This window comes from Uranotaenia lowii, chromosome 3 (genome assembly GCF_029784155.1).
Source record: "Uranotaenia lowii strain MFRU-FL chromosome 3, ASM2978415v1, whole genome shotgun sequence".
Lineage (NCBI taxonomy): Eukaryota > Metazoa > Arthropoda > Insecta > Diptera > Culicidae > Uranotaenia > Uranotaenia lowii.
In genome coordinates this window covers 17,542,355-17,564,178 of record NC_073693.1, presented here as the reverse complement: position 1 = coordinate 17,564,178, position 21,824 = coordinate 17,542,355, and the positions used below count along the sequence as shown (strand labels likewise).

The following is a 21,824-nucleotide window of genomic DNA, read 5'->3' as shown; positions in this document are numbered from 1 at the left end:
CTGATGGATTTCCCATAAGTGCTCAAAAAATATCAGTGAAAACTTTTCTGGAATACTTACGCTATATTTCAATCACATCTTAGAGACATAAATTTATCCAGATTGTCTCAAAATAGCAAAAGTAATTCCCATTTTCAAATCAGGTGACCCACATGACCTCAATAACTATCGCCCTATCTCAACCTTAAATGTCTTAAATTGCTATTACTGAATAAGTTGATTCTATTATTTCTAAAATCGATTCCAAAAATATCGTTGGTGCATTGTTCTTGGAACTTAATAAAGTTTCTGACACTCTGAATCGCGAGATGTTATTGTCAAAACAGAATGAATATGGGATAAGAGGCGCAGCTAATGACATTCTTCGCAGGTATTTATCGGAAAGAAAACCGTTTGTTGCAATCGAGAATATAAAATGCTATTAAAAGAAAATTGATATTGGTGTTCCTCAAGGAAGTAGCTCGGTTCCACAGAAGAAACAAAAATGATGTAAATTTTACAGTACAAAATACTCAATTTTCCCATGCAAGCTTGAAAGTTCAAATTTATTCATGTAAACGTTTCTTAAAAATTCTGCAAAAAATCATGGATGAGTTTTGAACTAAAACGAAGCTTTTTAGATCCCAGGGTTTGAGAAATTCAAAAATGATCTATCAACTCAGTCTATTGCTACATAGCCGCTGAATATCTGTTTATATTCAATGTTCTTAATGCTAAGATGTGTTGTAAATTTTTATTCGATTATGCTAGGAAAATAAATATTTATTAATAGCTCCATGGCATATGTTATTAATCGATACCTGGTCCTGTAAAAATTTCCCATTAAGAAATGTGTTTGAAACTTAAGCTCAATGCAACTGTAACTTTTCTTGAACAATTCAAAAAAACTAGTTATTTCACCGTTTAATTGAAAAAAAAATGGAAATAAACAAACCCTTGAGTCATTTCTCTCGCATAACTGATCGTTTCGCCTAGAATAGGTGGATGCACACAATTTATGATTTCCGTGCAACGTTCCGCGGAAAATTATATGCGCATCAACAGTCTGAGGTTTATGATTCAAGCATCCCAATTCGGTTTGCATTTCAGAGCACCATAGCATTATCTGATACAGTTTAACAACCGGAATTGACCAACGTCTGACTGAATGGACGCGTGCGGCTTCATTAAAATTTAAGTTCCGCTTGTGGTCTCAGTCTGTATGCTATCTATTTCACGGTTTTTACACGTAGATCTGCATATCTTTGAGGCTTCCTTATTAAAACTTAAGCATCTGTGTGAAGAGGTTTCATTGGTTTTTTTATATACCTATTCCTTTTTTAAAGAAAGAATCTCAAACTATAAACAAAATACAAATTTTTAGGCTAAAATCCAGTAGGCTCTATGTTAAAAACTTTTTTTTTTCATTTTACCCATTGCAGGATTCCATTATCACTCGCCTGTGCCTGTGCACTGTTTTGTGTCGCAGCCGCAGCTCAAAGTTTCAAATCACAACCAGCACAGTTCAGCAATGGCCACACCAGTTCGGAGGAATCCGTGAGAGACTCAGTGCCAGCGGCGGCCGGAAACGTAGCCTACCGGGCGAGGCCATCGTACTCATCCGCTCAGTATAGCTCCGAAGAAGAGGAGGAAGAGCCGCAGCAAACTTTCACCCGCCGACAGCATCATCCGCAGCAGGAGAAGAAAGGCAAGAAGGCGTCCTACTCCAGTGAAGAGCTCGAGGTAGAAGAAGAGCCCGATCGGTTGTCGCTGCTGTTGGAGAAATCGGACTTCCACTGTTCCGGACGCACCACCGGATACTATGCCGATGAATCTCTAGGGTGCGAAGTGTTCCACTATTGTCAGGAGAATCAGAAACATTCCTGGATCTGCCCGGAAGGCTTCACCTTCCATCAGGTGCACCTCATCTGTATGCCACCCTCGAGCGACAACATCTGCGATCAATCGTCGAAGTACCACTTCATCAACGACTACCTGTACAAACCAATCAACATGGAAGAGCACATGAGCAAACCTAATGTTTCCCTTAGGTATTTTTTCAATGGACATCAATGGTTTTAATAAGTTGACACTAAGATCTTCATCATTTCAGATACTCGGAACGGTACTACCCAGAGAGCTTCTATGTTGATGAGCGACACTACGACTACGAACGGCAGCAGCGCAACCACGAGGAACGTCGTCAACCGGTGGTCCAGAACAAGCAACAGTCCTATCACGCACCCCAACAGCAAACGATCCGTAAACAGCCGGCCTACAACAATGGACCAACTACGCCCTCCAATCGGATATCGTCTTCGACGGCAGCTTCAGTCCAGAGCGTGTACCGCAACCCCGAAGAGATCAATATCTCGCTGCAGCAGAGAAGGCCTTCCTACTCTCAGACGACTCCACGCTACGAAGAGGAAGACGAGTATGGAAGCTACGAGCGAAAGTAGACGGCGAAACAGAGAGAGAGAGTCTTTCTCGATTGACACCGAGGAGGAAATTGATGGGCAGTTTTAGAGCTAGTTAAAGCTTAGATTGTAAGGAAATTATAAGAGCCATTTTGTGAGTTGTGAAGCGGTTTTCAACTTCCAGCTGTTTCCGTCCCCTGTTTCAGCCATAGGAGGACAAGAGTTTCAATTTTAACCTTTTTTTTAACTGTTGTCTACTTATTCTTGAGCGTTTACAAGCAGGGAAACGTAACCGAATCTTACCTTACCTACTGTCTCTTCCAGTGTAGTTACCTTCTATACTTGAATAAAGAAAAGTTTACCGTTAGTATTTATTCTTAGATAATGGACTGTTGTTTTTTGAATGGAACAAAAAGATTCAAGCCAAAACTGCCCTTTTCGCAAGTTCTTTCACTTTAACATTATGATTATTAACTTTGGCTCAATTGACGTTGAACGGTCAAGAGCTTAAGCCCAAGAGTGAATATCAAACACAGTTCTACTTTTAGGATATGTTTTCAATACCTGTTCCCAACTGTTCCGGTTGTTTGGAACATCGTTTTAAATTAACGGGTGAGTCATAACTAGCGGGAATGAACTAATGTCTCGTTTTACACGACATATACTTAGGATTTCTGCAAAAAAAAAATTCAGATTTTTCCCGTATTTAATCACTTCATTTGCAGAATCTTTATAACAAAAAACCCATTTTTTTTTATTTTTGGGTACAATATCGAATTTGTTATGCCAAATTTAAGCTTAAAAAACAACCTTTTTTTAGAAGACCATCATACGATTTAAAATCTGGTGTTGGAAAAAAAAATTCAAGTGTTTTATTCTTTTTACACTTTGGGGCTTTTGGCACGGACCAATGTGATCCGAAAAGCCAGTGGTTAGTTTTCTTCTTATTGAAAAATCTCGTGGTTTTGATTCACTTTGCGGGGGTCTTACCCTGATTTTGGGTTTAAAATTTTAAAATCAAATGGCTGAATTTTTCCAGGGTTTTAGATAAAATTGCCCGGATTTGCCTGGTCCGGATACATTCGGTGAAAATCCTGGTAGTGTGTGTTGCGATATGTGGTTTGGGGAATGAGCAGCTCGCGAGTAGTGTACATAAAACTTTGTATTTACACGATAACTACATATGTATATATAAAATTTTTAATGCACGAGCTGCTTGTCGAAATTACTTTTAGAATGGAACTCAAGATCTGCTGAATCACGATGATAACTGATGACGACACACGATCAGGCGGCATCTGTCAGGCTGACAGCCATCAGCTGTAAAGACCCACCGGTAAATTGTGCCGTCATGTGACGGTTGTTGAGTTGTCCTCCCAACACCTCCCCCGTTTTAATAAAGATGGTACGGATCGTACCTCGCTGGCTGGCTTCGTATCCTGGAGTTCCTAAGGGAAGTTCGTTGTCGTCGACGATCATTTTATGGTTGTAGCATTTCTTGGAATTTGGCCGGCAGTTCGACTTCCGGCTCAGGTGTAGGACGTAGACCCCAACTGTCCAGGAGAATAGACAACTGTTTCCAGTACTCCTCCAAATTTGCTTCCTTTTCAGCTTCGTACCGAGACCGCAGTTGGTTGCAGTGGGATCGGAAAGGGTTCAGTTTCGATGGTAGCCAGATGTTATACATCACTCGACCGATGCGCTCTATTTATGACCATTCCAGGCTGCCGGGTCCATTTGTTGAAGGCGTAGACCTTAGCCCAGACGAGATCTTGAGGTGTAAGTTTAAAACCTACCACCCCACCGGCGTTACAGGGACTCCCTTTATTAGGCCTCAGGGCGGTTCGCTTACCAAAAGAAATCGCAGGAAGTTCGAACTCTAAGATCAGGAAAACCCCAATTATGCACTTCTTAAACTTTATTTTCAATGCCACATCAATTGTTAACTAAACAATTCTGCTGTATATGCGCAAACTGGTAATTACCGAATGGTTACAGTACCTTTTAGGGCCAAGCCCTGGTTGTCGGGTTTTGAAGATGGCGGAGCTTCGACGAGGGCGACGCCTCTGCTGCTGACCAACTGCTTTGTCGGTCCAATTCCTACCGGAAACCGGGATGTTCTTTCCGGGAAACTCGGCTACGAGGACGAAGGAGCTGGTTGGAGAGCTTGATTGGTCGATCCGAGTGTTGTTGTTCGGAATCGACCACAACCTTCAACCAATGATCACCCGGATGGTAACGGCTATCTCGGGCAATCGTGACCAAACCAAGGCTGATTCAGGGACCAGGGATCAGGGACAAAAGTTGGCTTCTGTCCCGCCAAATGGTTTATTTGGCCAAAACTTAGGGGTCCTGTTGATGAATCAGGCGTTAGTGTTCCGGAAAGGAACAAAATGGCGGTTCGGCGTCTCCTGGCTTACCTGGTGTCTGGCTTTTATCACTTAGATGCTGGATGTGTGCTGGATGTGTCGTGCACTTTGTACTTCACAGTTTCGTAGTACTAATCGAAGTGAGCCAGCACCAGGAAGCCGCCTTTGCCCGGCCTTGAACCGCGAGTATAGGTCGTTGCTCTCCCATTGTGGCGGACACGATCGTTCGCCTTCGTGAACTCGTCGGGCGTCGCTACCGATCGGGATGGTTACCAAGCAGCGCGGGTTACCATAGATGGTCCTCTGGTTGTCAGGTGCTGAAGCTTCGTGGCTGCATACTGGTGGCTTGTGGCGCTGTCGTCGGCTTTGAAGACTACATTATTCGGGGAAAACCATCACCCATCATTTTCCCTCCCTGCGATATTTAAAAAACTACAATTACCCACGACAAATCACTACAACCTCGATGGAAGTGTTATCTGACGCTTACAGAGGATCGTAGATGCGAGCTTTCGCGCCGTGTTTGCGATTGAATTGTTCTTCCAGGTCGGTACTTGGTAATTTGTGACACGGCGTAAGCTGGCGAAGTAGTTCCAGGGACGTACAGATATTCCGGTTGTACATAATTTCGGCAGGAGATTTCCCACCAGGAGCGCTGCGACACGGTGTGGTCCTGTAGCACAGCAGAAAGGTGTCGATGGCTTCGTCGAGGGTTCCCCCCCTGCGGTGATTTTTTTGAGCGACCGTTTAAAAGTGTCGACAAACCTCTCTGCTAATCCAATGGATTGCGTATGGAATGGTGCTGTCTTGAGGTGAAGAATGCCGTTTGTGTCGCAGTACGATTCGAACCGGTCGCTGGTGAGCTGCGTCCCGTTGTTTGTAACGAGCGTTTCCGGTTGACCGTATCTCGCGAAGATTCCACGATGGATTCGCAAGGTGGCTGCGGTGGTGATGTCCTTGGTCCGTACTACTTCCGGCCAATTTGTGTATGAAACCACCAGAATGAGAAAGTAGTTTCCATCCAGCGGACCGGCGTAATCCAGATGTTCTCCGGTGTTGGCCAGAATTCCATGGTAGTCTTCCTGTCGGTCATTCGTTGGATGAACGGACAAGGTTCGCTACTTCGTCGTCGACATTGAGCCAATATACATACCGACGAGCCAAAGAGCGCATTCGTTCAACTCCGGGGTGCCCTTTGTGGAGTTGTTAGAGGACGCACTTCCGGAACCTTGGCGGGATGAACAATCTTTCACCATAAATCGTTGGAACAACGTTGGAATAATTGTAGAATTCCGGGATCGGTGATACTGGTTTTCTTGGTCGGCCAGCCTTTGTTGACAAAGCGAATCACTTGCTGCAAACTGGTGTCGCTTTTGGTCTCGCTTTGAACTACGTTGAAGGAGTGCGGGAAAGCTTGAACTGACTCGTCGACCACGGTGCGAACGCTTTTTTCTAGCTCTACACTGGCGATTAGGTGCTCTACTTCTGGTCGCACGTGACTGTTGATGAGCCTGGAAAGTACGTCAGCGTGACCGCAGCTATCTGTAGAGATGTACCGAATCTCGAAATCGTAAAGAAAAAGAGTAAGGGCCCACCGCTGAAGCCTGTGAGCGGTGTAGATGGGAATACGCTTTTTCGAGCCGAATATCTGCAGGAGCGGTTTGTGGTCGGTCTCGAGGATGAAATGACGACCGAACAGCATCCGATGAAACCGCGTAACGCCGAACACCAGCACCAAGTCCTCCTTCTCGACTTGACTGTAGTTGCTTTCGGCTTGATTAAGGCTACATGAGACAGAATTTGGTGCCCGCTTTGAGCAGCTGATCCATCGGCTGACGAAGAGTTCGCATCTCCTTCACGTACTTGCCATAATAATTTATGGCACCCAGATAAGACCGGAGCGTCGGAACGTCGTGTGGAGGTTGCACATTGGCAATGGAGGCCACCTTCTCCGGGTCTGGTCGGATATCATCACCATCGAGGATTTGGCCCAAGTATTTCACTTGGCGCATGTTAAGCTGCATTTTTCAATCCGGACAGTGAACCCGAATTTCTGCAGGCGAGTTAGCACAAGTTGCAGGTTCTGGTTGCAGGGCGATGCTCTTCTTGAGTTCGTCCCCCTACCAGGATGTCATCCAGATAACCAGTGGTGCAGCCGAGACCGGCGAGCATGGCGTCCATCAACTGCTGGAATGCCCCCGGAACGGATTTGACGCCGAGTGACAATCTGGTGAACTGGTAGAGACCCTTGTGGGTGTTGATGGTAAGGAGTAGTTGGCTTGCTGCGTCGACCGGCACCTGGAGGTAGGCGTCAGAAAGGTCGATGTGGCTGAATACCGAAAGTTGGCAATTTTCGTGAAAATGTCCACGGGCAGAGGCAGCGGGTAACAATTTGGCTCTAGCGCAGCGTTCAGTCCGGTGGAGTAATCCGCGTATATACGGACCGTTCCGTTTGGCTTCCGTACGACGACTATCGGGGCTGCCCAGTCGGAAAAGTCGATTTTCTCAATGAACAATGGTGAACACGTCGGGGAAACGGGCCCGGAGTTCGGTAACGTCTTGAGTGGGCTGACTGTAAATTTGGTTGCAGAACGATGTGATCGGCTGGTTCCACAAGCCGAATCGGTCCATCAAGTCGATACCTAGAATGTTGGAACGCACGTTAGGAGCTGATACAAAACAATTACCCTCTCTGGTGGTGCTCTGGAGGGTGATGCTGCATGAAATTGGGTGAACCTTCGGACGGCCCAGTTTGACCCAAGATTGGTGCAAAATTATGGAGATGTCCGACCCAGTGTCCAACTGTTGCTTGCTCGGGACGCTTGATGATTATTTTGTTGCAAAACAAACGCAGTACCCCTCTCGACAAAATGCTTGCCGCAGTCATGGAACTTGTGATCGCAGAATCGGCAATCTTTGCTGAAGTGCATTCCCCCAAAGGACAAGCAGGGTGTTTCAGGCTGATCGTGGGAGGTGCTGCTGCTGGTTGAAAGACGCCGGGGCCTCTGGTTGTGAGCAGCGTAGTTGACAGCTGACGGATTTTCCATTTGTCCATCTTGAGGTTGACGAGGTTGTTGCACTGCTCAACTACTTGCTGGAGTGTGAGGTCCGCTGATTCATTTAGTTTATTGATGAGCCGCATCCTGATTTCGGCGTCTTGTTTGAATTTGAGGCCGCAAACAAACGTCAGAACTTTCAACTGGTCTCCGGTGAGTTCTGATAGTTTGAAGTCAGAACTTGTTCACCCAGCACGAGTAGGCCAGATAGTCCTCACTGTCCTCCTTGGTTGTTGTAACCAAGGGAAAGTTTCTAGCCAAGATTGTCAAGATTCGTCGCGTAAATGTAAATGTCGAGGAAGTGCTAGTGATTAAGTGTAGAGTGGAGCGGACCTGCCTTTGAACCCGAAAAAGCCTCGAACGCAGCCAATCAACATATGCGCACAACGATATTGGCACACAGCACCAGATGGCAGCACCTGTCACGCATGAGGAGTCAGGGTTGAACACGTCAGCAGATCATGGAGGCTGAGTTGCTGAGGGGAAACCGGAGAAAGGGACAGAGGGGCAAGAAGGGTTAACGGCTGGGTACGGAACGTCATCGACCTTAAACAAAATGGTGATTATGAAGTTGTATCTCTGAGCGCGTACTACGGCAAGCCAAATCGGCCGAGTACGATTCGTTCCGCATTGGAAAATAGTGCCAAACCCGTGAAAGAAGCCCGACGCAAACTACGGACAACTACGGGACAGAGAACAACAAGCTCGTTTGTTTGTGGAAGGGATCTACCAGGACCCCGTAATTTACCCTTGATTTCCGGTATTGGTTCCCGAGGCAGCTCACCTGAACGCCGCGCCCATCCAGAACGTGGACGGCCCGCTGACTCCTGCTTGAGGGCGTCGTGACTTACCACCACGAAGTTATCGACGTGCCGCATACCACCCATCAGCGCCGTGTGACTCCGCTGTAACTCATCAAGTCCCGGAATTGCGATAGCAGGCCGCGAACTACTCTTGGCTAACCGAACCCACCCTAGCAATTCGGTAGTTTCGCCGCGCAACTAGGAGGTCGTGATATTTCCGGTTCCTAACGAGGAGGAGGTGTACGCGAGAAGAGGGGCCCGAGAGCAGACGCGTGAGGTAGGAAAGATTGTGCCATTGTATATTGTATTGCGGATCCGTCGACAAGTGCCTTTTGTACCTTTGAGGAAGGGGAATAAAGTGGGCGAGCAAAGCTCGAAAGTTATTCATTTAGCGTTTCCTTGTAGTTCTTTGAATTCGAAAAGCCGACCCTGAGGCAAGAATTGGGGGAGTCTTAACAGTGCTGGGTAGTGACTCAACCATAGGTTACATTGTCTGGAGGCCTAAGCCGTAATTGATGGCTCATTGAAGATCGAGGGACGGAAAACGTTCTGTTGAGCAGCTTACGAAAAGTGTACGCTCAAAAAATATCAGTGGTGGCTCCAGAGATGAACACCTATAATATCCACGGTGTTCTGGCTTTAAAGGAAGTTTCTTAATACCTACCGAAGAACCTGAAGAAGCATTTTTTATTTCTTGAGTGAGTTATAAATCATAAGACTTTAAAGAATAGATAATATATTTGAAATATTTGAGCCAGTTTCACATTATTTTCCGTGGATAAACACTACTCGCATCAACTAAACGCCAACGGAAAACTACGCCTTCTTACAACATAGTGGACCACATTGCCCGACTTTCCCACAGTTTTTACCGAGAGATTTGGGATCGTCTCCAGTACCCGTTTCCCAGTCCCAAAAATGATGTACTTTATTGACGTTACCCTGCAAACAAGAAACGTGTAGATATAGTAGAATCAATTGAAATTTTTAAAGAGAATAATACTACCGCTTGAACAAAACTGCACAGCAGGATGATTGCCAACACACTAAGGAACACCAATTTAGTTTTCATTTCGTTATTATTTCGAAATTATTTTTTATAACCTATCAAGTCTTGATTATTGAGGGCAAATTATCGAGTCACCTATCTACAAAGTCGGACTACCGAGAAATGACATTTAAATACGCTGAGAACGAATGCCAGCATTGACTCACTCGTTACATGCATAAATAAGGTCGATAGTAACCTAGAGAGGCTGAACCGAAATCTTATGACTAAAGCATTCGTTATGAACCGTGCGAATGTTGGAATTTAACCACGCCATTTTTTTTTAAATATTTCTGTAAAGATGATAAGGAGATTTCTTTTTTGCTGAAAAATTAATATTATAGGAACTACAAAACTGTAGCTTGTGAAAATTGAACTGAGAAAATACGTTATCCTTAGAGAAGAGAGGTGCCCAGTTTGCCCCCGGTGCAAATTTATTGTTTTCACCGAATGAGGAAGTGTAGCATCAAATACCAATCAACATTTCGAAGTTTATATTCTCAGAGTCCTGGAAACGATCCCGACTTACAGCAAACCGAACCGCACGTTCCAACTTTCCCACAACTATTACGGCGGACATTCCGGTCGAAATCACTCCTCGATGATCTGCCTGGTAACATGAACCAACCTTCCGTTGTTTTGGGAGGTGAATCATTGCCATGCTGAAAAAAAATCTTTCTTAGAAGAACTAAAAAAAATACAACACTATAACGGAAATACCGCTGAAACGTAACCACACAGCAAAATAGTTGCTAAAATTAAACACAAAATTTTAGTTATCATTTTTGTGATGATACTGGAAAAATTTAGAACTAAACGCCACTAGACGAAGGTTGATTAGAGCAAATGATATTATCAACTGTTTACGAGTTCGAACTACCTGAAAATGACATCTGATGGGAACATGTGTATGCTAACGTTGACTCACTCGTTCAGTCGTTTCATGAGAAAATTAGTTGGAAACAGCTAGAGAGACAGTATCTACGTTTATCTTGTTATTAGTGACAGATAGTTGAGCGTCTCAATAACTCGAAAAACTGAACGTGATTTTTTCTAAATCGATTTGACTAGGAAATATTGGTTTCAACTAAGCGATTTTTAACTTTTGCTGCATTAAAAAGTCTCCGCAGTAGTTTGAGATTTAGTAATTTAGTATGCCTACCCGAATGCGTCCAATATTGAATTATATTAACGGGAAAATAACCGACATAAATTCATAGACTAAATTTAGGCGTTTTTTTCAGCAAGCGAAGGTGACAGAAACTTAAATGGAAATTTCCTAACAAAAATGACAAAAATAACAAAAATGACAAAAATGACAAAAATGACAAAAATGACAAAAATGACAAAAATGACAAAAATGACAAAAATGACAAAAATGACAAAAATGACAAAAATGACAAAAATGACAAAAATGACAAAAATGACAAAAATGACAAAAATGACAAAAATGACAAAAATGACAAAAATGACAAAAATGACAAAAATGACAAAAATGACAAAAATGACAAAAATGACAAAAATGACAAAAATGACAAAAATGACAAAAATGACAAAAATGACAAAAATGACAAAAATGACAAAAATGACAAAAATGACAAAAATGACAAAAATGACAAAAATGACAAAAATGACAAAAATGACAAAAATGACAAAAATGACAAAAATGACAAAAATTACAAAAATGACAAAAATGACAAAAATGACAAAAATGACAAAAATGACAAAAATGACAAAAATAACAAAAATGACAAAAATGACAAAAATGACAAAAATGACAAAAATTACAAAAATTACAAAAATTACAAAAATTACAAAAATTACAAAAATTACAAAAATTACAAAAATTACAAAAATTACAAAAATTACAAAAATGACAAAAATGACAAAAATGACAAAAATGACAAAAATGACAAAAATGACAAAAATGACAAAAATGACAAAAATGACAAAAATGACAAAAATGACAAAAATGACAAAAATGACAAAAATGACAAAAATGACAAAAATGACAAAAATGACAAAAATGACAAAAATGACAAAAATGACAAAAATGACAAAAATGACAAAAATGACAAAAATGACAAAAATGACAAAAATGACAAAAATGACAAAAATGACAAAAATGACAAAAATGACAAAAATGACAAAAATGACAAAAATGACAAAAATGACAAAAATGACAAAAATGACAAAAATGACAAAAATGACAAAAATGACAAATTGGCAAAATTGACAAAAATGACAAAAATGACAAAAATGACAAAAATGACAAAAATGACAAAAATGACAAAAATGACAAAAATGACAAAAATGACATAAATGACAAAAATGACAAAAATGACAAAAATGATGGAGATGATAGATGTTCCGGATGTTTGAAGAAAAAGTACGCTGATCTCGTTAGCAGTATAAACAGCTTCAAGCTGCAATTGCATTTGGGTTTTAATTGCATGTTTAGGTTTTTTAATTATAATTTTAACTTACATTTTCAGTGTACAGCTACTTTTTAACACCCGAACAAGGTCTTTTAATTTAGGTTAGGTTCAATGTGTGTGCTGTAATTTTAGGTTTAATTTAGAACATATTCCAATTTCAATTCTAGGATAAACAAACCTCTGTGATAATTCTTAGATTTGCATGCTAGGTTATCAAATTATAATGGAATTCCTCGACTAAACTTAAGCCCTTTGCTGAGTTGTACGGAATCGTGGTTGCTGGAACCGAAGTTTGAGGTTAGAAACGAATGTAATTTAAAGTGAACTGCATACCTTTTGTTAGCACTGATGCTTCGATTTCCAGCGCACAATTCTTAAGCAAAACCGTATAGAGAGAGAGCTACACTGAACTAACTAATAAGTTTTGAACTATAGTTAACACTATTTTTATAATTTGTTCCGGTAAAATTTTACCAAACTCGCGTGCCGCCAAAATAGAGAAGGAATGACGTATCCTCCAAACGATGATCAGCCACTGAACTGCAATTGTCAGCGGCTTGTCGGAAAGTGCTTAGGCAGGGGTGCCAGTTTCCAACATCCCCCCTCCCGTAACACTGGTATCTGAAGTGTTAGATCCAGGGTTTCCTCCTTGTGCGACCTCTAAGACCGCTAGCTTTGCCACAGGTTGACGAGTGATTCCCTTGTTTGTCTGCACGACTGCCCTTCTAATACGCCCATCTGACCCAGGAACCAGTTCCAACACCCGCCCTCGAGCCCAGCCATTTCTCCTTGCTTCATTTACCACAACAACCAAGTCTCCCAAACGAACCGGTTTCGTCTCACCGAACCATTTAGACCGTTGCGTCATGGTCGGGAGGTATTCGCGCACCCAACGACTCCAAAAGCGATCAAGTTGTAGATTTATCTGGCTCCACGCGTTTCTCAACCCATTGGCTTCGCTGATCGGTCCCGACTCCGGTTGTTTGACACCATTGCTGCTTCCCAACAAGAAATGGTTGGGAGTTAGTGCTTCTGCTTCTTCTGACTCGATGGGTAAGTAGGTCAACGGTCGACTGTTGACGATTCCTTCAGCGTCTACCAGCAGTGTGTAGAAGGCCTCGTCGTCCAACTTTCTTCCCGGAATCATGCTCCCCTCTAGCGCTGTTTTCACAGAGCGTACCAGGCGCTCCCACGAACCGCCCATGTGAGGAGTGCCTGGTGGAATAAATACCCATTTCGTATCCACGTTGGTGAACGTGGTTGCCATGTTCTCGTGGAACTGCCGGACTTGTTGTTGCAGGATATTGTCAGCGCCCCGGAAATTCGTCCCGTTGTCTGAATGGATCTCGATTGGAGCTCCTCGCCTTCCGATGAAACGACGAATGCTCATAATGCACGACTCGGTGCTCAAACTGTAAACGACCTCTACGTGCACAGCTCTGATGGTCAAGCACGTGAAGAGGGCGACCCATCTTTTCAGCGCTTGTCTCCCGGACTTCACTAATATTGGTCCAAATAGGTCCAGACCAGTGTAACTGAAGGGACGAGTATATGCGGCAAGTCTTGCTTCCGGTAAAGGTGCCATCCGAGGAACCTGGGGTTTGGATTTATAGATTTTACACCACTGGCATTGTCGAAGGACACGCTTCACTGTTTGTCGAATACGGGGAATGTAGAATCGCTGGCGCAACTCATTGACGACGGTTTCGAAGTTGCAGTGGATGTATTTTCGATGGTAGAAGTCTATGATCAAGTCGGTTAGTCGATGGTATTGAGGAAGAATCACTGGATACTTAGTGCACGTTGACACACGTTTTGCTGCACCGATACGGCTGTCGACACGAAGAACGCCGTTTTCATCCAAGTACGGTGACATTTGGCGAAGAATGCTTTGTTTTGGTAGATCATTTCGTTGTTCTGTCGATTTTCCTCGATTGTGAACCGCAACGCTCATTTCGGCAGGATATGAACACCATTGGGCATTCCCGAACAGTGAATTTTCGGCATCACGGAGTTCCTGCTGACCAAGATGTTCTGGAAAAATTTTCACACGGTTTGTCTTGAGGGCAATGTAACGGTTCACATAAGCAGTGGTTCTTAAGACTCTCTCCCATTTAGAAAATCTGGTGAAGTCGACAGTTGTTTGAGTTTCAGAAAGTTGATGGACGAGACAGGGTATCTTGAGTTCTTCAGTAGTAGTCGTAGACGATCTAGGTTGAGGCCAGTTTTCTTCGGACTCTTTCAGGAATTCGGGTCCGCTAAACCAAGCGGAATCATGTTGGATCTCAATCTCGTTGAACCACTTCGTAGCATGATCTGCAATGTTGAGTTTCGAAGGGACCCAACGCCATTCGGAGATTTCACTGTTCGAGAGTATTTCGCCTACACGACACGCAACAAACTGGGTGTAACGTCGGTGGTCCGAACGAATCCATGCGAGGACAGTGCTTGAGTCAGACCAGAAAACGGTGCGTCGAATGTTCAGTGAATGTCCGTCTACGATGAATTTCCTCAATCGAACTCCTATCACGGCTGCTTGCAACTCAAGACGAGGTATGGACCAGTGTTTTAAAGGGGCTACCTTGGTTTTAGCGGATACTAGAGAGCAGATAAATCCTTCAGGAGTGGAGACGCGAAAATACGCTACAGCGGCGTAAGCTTCTTCGCTTGCGTCAACGAAAATATGGAGTTCAAGATCTTGATAAAGTTCCCGGGATGCTTCTTGGAAGTAACAGCGAGGAATGGAAATTTCGGCAATCTTCGGGAAACATTTCGTCCACCGTAACCATTTTTCGAAGGCATTGTTGTCTATTGGCTCATCCCATTGCGTTCCTGCTCTCCAGACATCTTGGAGGAGAATCTTCCCATGGAGAATGATAGCTGCAAGGAGCCCGAGAGGATCAAAGAAGCTCATAAGGCATCGTAGCAGTTGTCGTTTTGTCGGACGGTTACCGGTGGCTAGCAATTCGTTGATATCTGGAGGTAGAATGGTCGAGAACCCCAGGCTATCTTCTTTCGACGTCCAGTGCATACCTAAGATGCGTTCATAACCCCTTGGGTTCTCCAAGTTTAGCGATTTCGGCTGTGAGGTTTCGGCTTCTCCGAGGCTTTCGAGGACCTTAGAACTGTTAGACATCCAGCCTCTTATGTTGAATCCACCCTTGGCATGAATCAATTTGACTTCACCCGCTATTCGTGACGCTTCTTCTTCGTTCTCAAAACTATCTGCGTAATCATCAACGTAGGTTCTTTTAACTATTCCCTCTACTGCCCTGGGATATTGTTTTTCGTTTTGCTTGGCGTTCAGAGTCATAACGTAGTGCGCAGATGCGGGAGAACAGGTGGAACCGAAGGTAGCTACGTTCATGGTGTAAACTTCTGGTTGACCTTGTGGATCCGGGTTCCAGAGAAAGCGCTGAGCTTGCCTGTCTTTTTCGATGATTCTAATCTGGTGGAACATTTCCGCAATATCCGCTGAAATGGCCACGGGAAATTGCCGGAAGCGAAATAGGACCCAAGGTAGAGGATTGAGTTCGTCAGGGCCTTTCAATAGCATTGTGTTCAGAGAAATTCCGTCTACGGTGGCGGAAGCGTCCCATATCATGCGCACCTTCTCCGGCTTTTTAGGATTGATGACCGCTCCAAGCGGAAGAAACCAAGTGCGTCTCGGGTCGGAATCGATCAGCTCCTCTTCAGTTGCACGGTGGGCATAGCCCTTTTCGATGTAGTTCTTTATCTGCAGTTCAAGATTGAGTCGCAACTGAGGCTGACGGTTCATTCTACGTTGCAAGCATTCCCAGCGTTTGTATGCCATCGGGCGACTGTCCGGAAGTTCAAATTCGTCGAATCGCCAGAGTAGACCCGTTTGAAATCGATCACCACATCGTGACGTAGTTGTCTGCAGAATACGTCGTGCTCTTGTGTCAGCATCTGACTCTATCTGTATCGCAGGTGATACACCTACGTCCTCTCTTCTGAAATAATCCCGAACTAGATCGTGCAAAGAATTGTCGGCCGTACATGAACAGGTGTGGTAGTTGACCATGGATAATGAGCTATTCTCCGCTACTCCGCCATACAAGCACCAACCAAGCCTTGTTTTTGCTGCTGTAGGCGCTCCTGGCTGGCCTTCTTTAATGCGCAATGGGACAGTTAAGTTGAGATTGTTCAAACCAATGAGCAAACGAGGAGTTATATTGGTATACGAAGCGACAGGAAGCCCTTTCAGGTGCGGAAATTGTTCGGAAAGATGCGAAAAATCGAGAGATTGCTTGCTCAGGGATAAGTTCTTGACAGTACGTGAATCTTTCAAACAAACTTTCATGTTGTTCTGGCCGGAGATAGTCAAGTCTAAAACTTCCGATTCTCTATCAGTTCGAGATATTTGGCCTGTCCATGTCAAACATAAAACTCGTGGAGTTCCCTTCGCACCTAATTCTTTAACAAGAGATTGCTCAACAAGTGTGAGAGAGGATCCTTCGTCAACAAAGGCATGTGTATCAATTGACTTTCCTGCACCATGAACTGTTATCGGAAGTATACGGAAGAGGAACTTGTGTTCTGGGCTACGTTGTGTTAGACATTCACCGGATACTGGTGCTTTCTGCACCGGAGCTGATGGAGTAGGATTTGTTCGATTATTGGATGTTGATGCGGATGACTTGTTTTGGAAGGAGCGATTTGAATGGAGCAGAGGATGATGACGAGTTGTGCAGCCTTCGATTCCACACCGACTGTTGCTGCGACACGACCTTCGACCATGGTAGTTTAAACAATTGCGACAAATACCTTCCCTTTGTACCGTATGCCAACGACCATCGACATCCAATGACTTAAATTCGGACAATCTTTGAGAGGATGATTTTGAGTACAAAGCGAACACTTTTTCGGAACAGTGACCTCCTTCGATGTAGTTGGTGTTTCTGAATGTGTGTGTAGAGCGCCACGCTTGGCCCTAGGCTTGTCTTCCTTCACTAACGCCCCACGATACTTTGTCACCTTACCGACATGCTTGACCAAATCCGACATGAAATCACCAAATTCTCGTAGACTGACACTCGCCAAACCACTGCTGTAGACTGCCCACTGATATGCAGCAAACGCCGGTAATTTTTCAACAAGTTCCGATAAGAGAGAGGGATTGTTCATATGTGCTTGTTGATTCGCTGCTTCAATGTGGTCACAAAGATTCTGCACCTCCATTCCAAAGTCGGCCAGTGACCCCAGGTTCTCGGGCTTTGGAGCTGGTAAGACGCGGATCTTTTCCAAGAGGGAATTGATAAGCGATTCGGGACGGCCGTAGAAGGCGCGAAGAGTCTTCATGATGAGCGGAACAGCATCAGGGAGCATGAGCTTGCTGCGAACGGCTGCTAAGGCAGCACCTTTCAAGGAGCGTTGTAGACGGTTTAGATTTTCCACGGGAGAGTAACCGCAGGCGAGGGTGGTGTTGGTGAAAGTACTCACAAATATTGGCCAATCAGAGGGATTGCCATCGAAGATGGGGAGATCGCGGGCCATTAATTGTCGTGCCGCAAGTTGTGATTGAGATGGTTGGTAGGTATTTATAAATGGGGTGTATTGTGGGCGTTCATTTGGCTCAAGGCCTAATTGGTTCATTAAAGGCTCGAGGGGGTCATATTCAGGGGCAGGCATTTCATTTTCATTTGGGGCATACATTGGAGCAGTCTTACCTTGTTCGTTGATGTGGTTCCTGAAGGGTGGAAGTGGTACCGTACTTGTTTCTGGCTGTTGTCTGTTGTTGATCGGCTGCCACGGTTGCTGGGCAAAACGTTGTTGATGGCTGGACTGATTTGGCACTCGATGCCCGAAGTCGGTTGGTGCCCCTGGATTCGTCGACGGATGCGACGGGTTTCTTCTCGGCGTTTCCGGCTCGAATTGATCCGAGGGATTAGTTGCTGGTGTGATCCGAGGGGCTGAATGACAACCGGATCTCGTAAAAGTTGGAATTTGTCCTGAGGTACCGGTGGTAATCCCCGCATCGACCTGGGAGGCAAGCTGAATTGGTGCGGCAAGAGGTGGGGCCAACGGAACTAGTGATGGGAAAGTAGGTCTGGATTTTGCTGCCCGGCTGACCGGATTTGGCTGGTTCGACGGCTGATATTCAAGACCAAGGTGCTCCTGACTCGACCTAGCACCTACGTTGGCACTTCCTGTTGAATGTTGTTGAATACCAAACGATTTGGTTTTGGGACCCTCCATTTGTAAACGGCCTTTTTGTAGCAGGACGGATTCCCACTGATGAACACCCATGACGGACCAGGAATTCCATTCCTGGTTATCTGGCCAAGGTTTGACATTTTGGTTGAGAAATGCGGATGGATTTCTTCCTGCGCTGTTTTTCGGATACGCGCCAGTGCTTCGACCTTGCTGCTGTATCCTCGTGAGGACTTCCCTCGGTTGTTGCTCGGTGATCGCGCTGCTCATCGGCGGCTGCGGCTGACCACTTGTCAGGCCCGGTTTTGCTGCACTGACATTTGGAACTTGTGTTTGGTTGAGCCAGTTTTCCACTCGTAGGCGGTTGCCTCTGTGACTGCCTTGGCTCCTAACACTTTCTTCTTCATCGTCGTCTTCGTTGTTTTCTCGCAGCAGATTGTACCGATCCTGTACATACTGCTGGTCTGCGGCAATATCGTCCAATTTCGCCTGGAGTTTTACTTTTCTGGCCTGGCTTTCCAAGGCACGCTGAACATCGAGCTGCTGCAACTTGAGGGAGGCCTGGCGCGCGCGTGATGATTTTATAGAAGGCGCGCTGCCAGCCGGAATGCAGTCCCGACAACTCCAGGGGACTTTCTCGATCGAATTCGTCACGCCGGCACAGAGCTGGTGCCACCACCGATCGCAGGTGTCGCACTGCACCATGTCACACATGGAGTCCGGTTTATCGCAGGCGACGCAGTTGAACTGCTCCGTTGTTGGCACTGGAGTGCTGGTCCGGATGGTTTCCGTGAATTCGGCCATTGAAAATCTTGAAGAAATTGTTCCGGATGTTTGAAGAAAAAGTACGCTGATCTCGTTAGCAGTATAAACAGCTTCAAGCTGCAATTGCATTTGGGTTTTAATTGCATGTTTAGGTTTTTTAATTATAATTTTAACTTACATTTTCAGTGTACAGCTACTTTTTAACACCCGAACAAGGTCTTTTAATTTAGGTTAGGTTCAATGTGTGTGCTGTAATTTTAGGTTTAATTTAGAACATATTCCAATTTCAATTCTAGGATAAACAAACCTCTGTGATAATTCTTAGATTTGCATGCTAGGTTATCAAATTATAATGGAATTCCTCGACTAAACTTAAGCCCTTTGCTGAGTTGTACGGAATCGTGGTTGCTGGAACCGAAGTTTGAGGTTAGAAACGAATGTAATTTAAAGTGAACTGCATACCTTTTGTTAGCACTGATGCTTCGATTTCCAGCGCACAATTCTTAAGCAAAACCGTATAGAGAGAGAACTACACTGAAGTAACTAATAAGTTTTGAACTATAGTTAACACTATTTTTATAATTTGTTCCGGTAAAATTTTACCAAACTCGCGTGCCGCCAAAATAGAGAAGGAATGACGTATCTGTAGGGAATGAAGTGAGAATAAATATATCTGCTATAGTAAAAGAAAAATGGATAACTGAATGATTGGCAACACTGGTATTTAAGAGAGTACATTACTGTTCAGTAAGTCAGAAACTTTGGTCTCAAAGAGCGTTTTCGAGAGAGAGAAAGATTGTGTAGAGTTTAGAAGAAGAGAATTTGATAGGAACCGAAGGGAAGAGCTAGATCAGTTTACAGACTAATTTTGTGAGGGATGGATCGCGTTGTTTTTCGTGCGACAGGAATTGCAGTCGTAGTAAAAAATGGCGGAATCGAATAGTAATTGAAAATTGTGAGAAAAAAGGTGCAGAATAAGTCGGTCGGTCTCGACAATGGCGCGGTCGGTTCGTCTACGCTGTCAGTTTTGTTTTGAGTGGAGAGCTTTAAGATTGGAATGTGTTTTTGTAAATGATTTTCCATAGGTGATGCGATGGATTTTATTTGAAAGTGTTGATTACCAAAATAAATCGTAGGCCACGATGAAGCGGAATACAGGTGAGAATTTTAACGACTGTTTGGTTGTTGAGGTATACGAAAAGTTTGAATAAAAATCATGATTTTGGAACATATGGTTCGTTGGTAGTTTGATTTTGAATTATCATTTCCGGACGAGGATTGATAGTGAGAGTTAGTTCCTGCACAGATGAAACCCAACTGTCCGCCGATGAAAGGATGTATTCTTATCGACATCAAGGCCTTGAGGTGACACCTTATCAAACAAGGGCCTTAGAGTAAAAACCCCTGAGAGGGGCAGTACTCTAAGATGGAAGGTACAAACTCCTGAGAGGGGCAGTACTATGACATAGGAGGTACAAACCCCTGAGAGGGGCAGTACCATGGAATGCAAAGTACAAACCCCTGAGAGGGGCAGTACTGTGAAATGGGAGGTACAAACCCTTGAGAGGGGCAGTACCATGAAATAGGAGGTACAAACCCCTGAGAGGGGCAGTACTATAAGATAATGGGTACAAACCCTTGAGAGGGGCAGTACCATGGCGTGCTAAGTACAAACTCCTGAGAGGGGCAGTACAATGACATGGGAGGTACAAACCCCTGAGAGGGGCAGTACCATGGAATGCAAAGTACAAACCCCTGAGGGCAGTACTGTGAGATAGGAGGTACAAACCCCTGAGAGGGGCAGTACCATGAAATAGAAGGTACAAACCCCTGAGAGGGGCAGTACTATAAGATGAGGAGTACAAACCCTTGAGAGGGGCAGTACCATGGCATGCTAAGTACAAACTCTTGAGAGGGCAGTACTATGAGACGGGAGGTACAAACTCCTGAGAGGGGCAGTACTGTGAGATTGGAGGTACAACCCCTGAGAGGGGCAGTTCGCTAAGATAGACGATGGAAATGAGAAAAAAAAAGAAAAATGATGGTTGACAAACTATTGGAAGATCCCTGAGACGAGTAAGAAAGAAAAAGTACGAGCCCCAAATAAGTTGTTTTCTAACACTTTTTTTGAAAAAAAAAATGGAAGTGACAAATGGTTCAATAGTAAAAGAAGCACGATGAAAAGGAATAATAAACAAAAAGAAGAAATGAAAAAAATCAATTGGAAAATTCGGAGGGGAAGTTATCACAAAAGTGAGGATAATAGAAAGAGAGAGTTGATGTAGAAAGAGCGATATCAAAAATGGTTTTAAAAATGAAGAATCAGAAATGGAGATTTAAAAAGGAGTATGAAATTAAAATAAAAAAAATGGTATGAAGGACGAAGAAGAATAGATTAAATAAAAGATAAGAACAAGAATGGACATTTAATGTATAAAATAAGGTTGAAAAATTTAAAGAATGATGAAACGAGAAGTGGCAAATGAACAATGAAAAGTGAATTGAAAATAGAGGTAAAAAAAAAACGAAAATAAGCGGTTATTGAAGAAAACGAGATTTATCAAGAAAATAATGGAGAAAAAAAAGAAGAATTAAAATAGAGAGCAAGAAAAAAAAAAGAATAGACTATAAAAAAAAAAGAAATGATGGGAGAAAAGAAGAATGAAGGAAAAATTTACCTATTATTATTTCAAAAATTAGAGAGAAAAAAAGAAATTGAATTGAAAGCGAAAGATGAACAATGTTTTAACGAAAAACGTGAAATAGACGAAATAC

The 21,824-nt window shown here is 43.7% G+C and overlaps 3 protein-coding genes across 3 annotated transcripts in view; 1 reads left to right on the top strand and 2 right to left on the bottom strand.

Annotated features, from left to right (window-relative positions):
* LOC129757607 (uncharacterized) overlaps positions 1 to 2,781 on the top strand; it is a 53,119-nt gene extending 50,338 nt beyond the window's left edge. Inside the window, exons 3-4 of the mRNA XM_055754882.1 lie at positions 1,422 to 2,030; positions 2,093 to 2,781. Coding sequence (XP_055610857.1) covers positions 1,422 to 2,030; positions 2,093 to 2,438 — 955 coding nt within the window. The 3' untranslated portion in view covers positions 2,439 to 2,781. The remainder of the gene's footprint in view (positions 1 to 1,421; positions 2,031 to 2,092) is intronic.
* A 2,056-nt stretch (positions 2,782 to 4,837) lies between these two features.
* On the bottom strand, positions 4,838 to 6,777 carry LOC129752007 (uncharacterized). The gene is made up of 6 exons (XM_055747799.1): positions 6,629 to 6,777; positions 6,038 to 6,549; positions 5,923 to 5,993; positions 5,531 to 5,847; positions 5,256 to 5,486; positions 4,838 to 5,129 (listed from the first exon to the last, which is right to left on the bottom strand). The coding sequence occupies exons 1-6, from the start codon at positions 6,775 to 6,777 to the stop codon at positions 4,838 to 4,840; spliced, it is 1,572 nt and encodes a 523-aa protein (XP_055603774.1).
* Positions 6,778 to 12,044: 5,267 nt separating this feature from the next.
* Positions 12,045 to 19,639, bottom strand: LOC129752006 (uncharacterized). The gene is made up of 8 exons (XM_055747798.1): positions 19,512 to 19,639; positions 19,357 to 19,457; positions 19,228 to 19,298; positions 17,010 to 19,166; positions 12,444 to 16,941; positions 12,289 to 12,389; positions 12,160 to 12,230; positions 12,045 to 12,098 (listed from the first exon to the last, which is right to left on the bottom strand). Exons 4-5 carry the CDS (start codon positions 19,086 to 19,088, stop codon positions 12,682 to 12,684), a joined length of 6,339 nt encoding a protein of 2,112 aa, XP_055603773.1. The 5' UTR covers positions 19,089 to 19,166; positions 19,228 to 19,298; positions 19,357 to 19,457; positions 19,512 to 19,639; the 3' UTR covers positions 12,045 to 12,098; positions 12,160 to 12,230; positions 12,289 to 12,389; positions 12,444 to 12,681.
* Between the last annotated feature and the right edge of the window lie 2,185 nt (positions 19,640 to 21,824).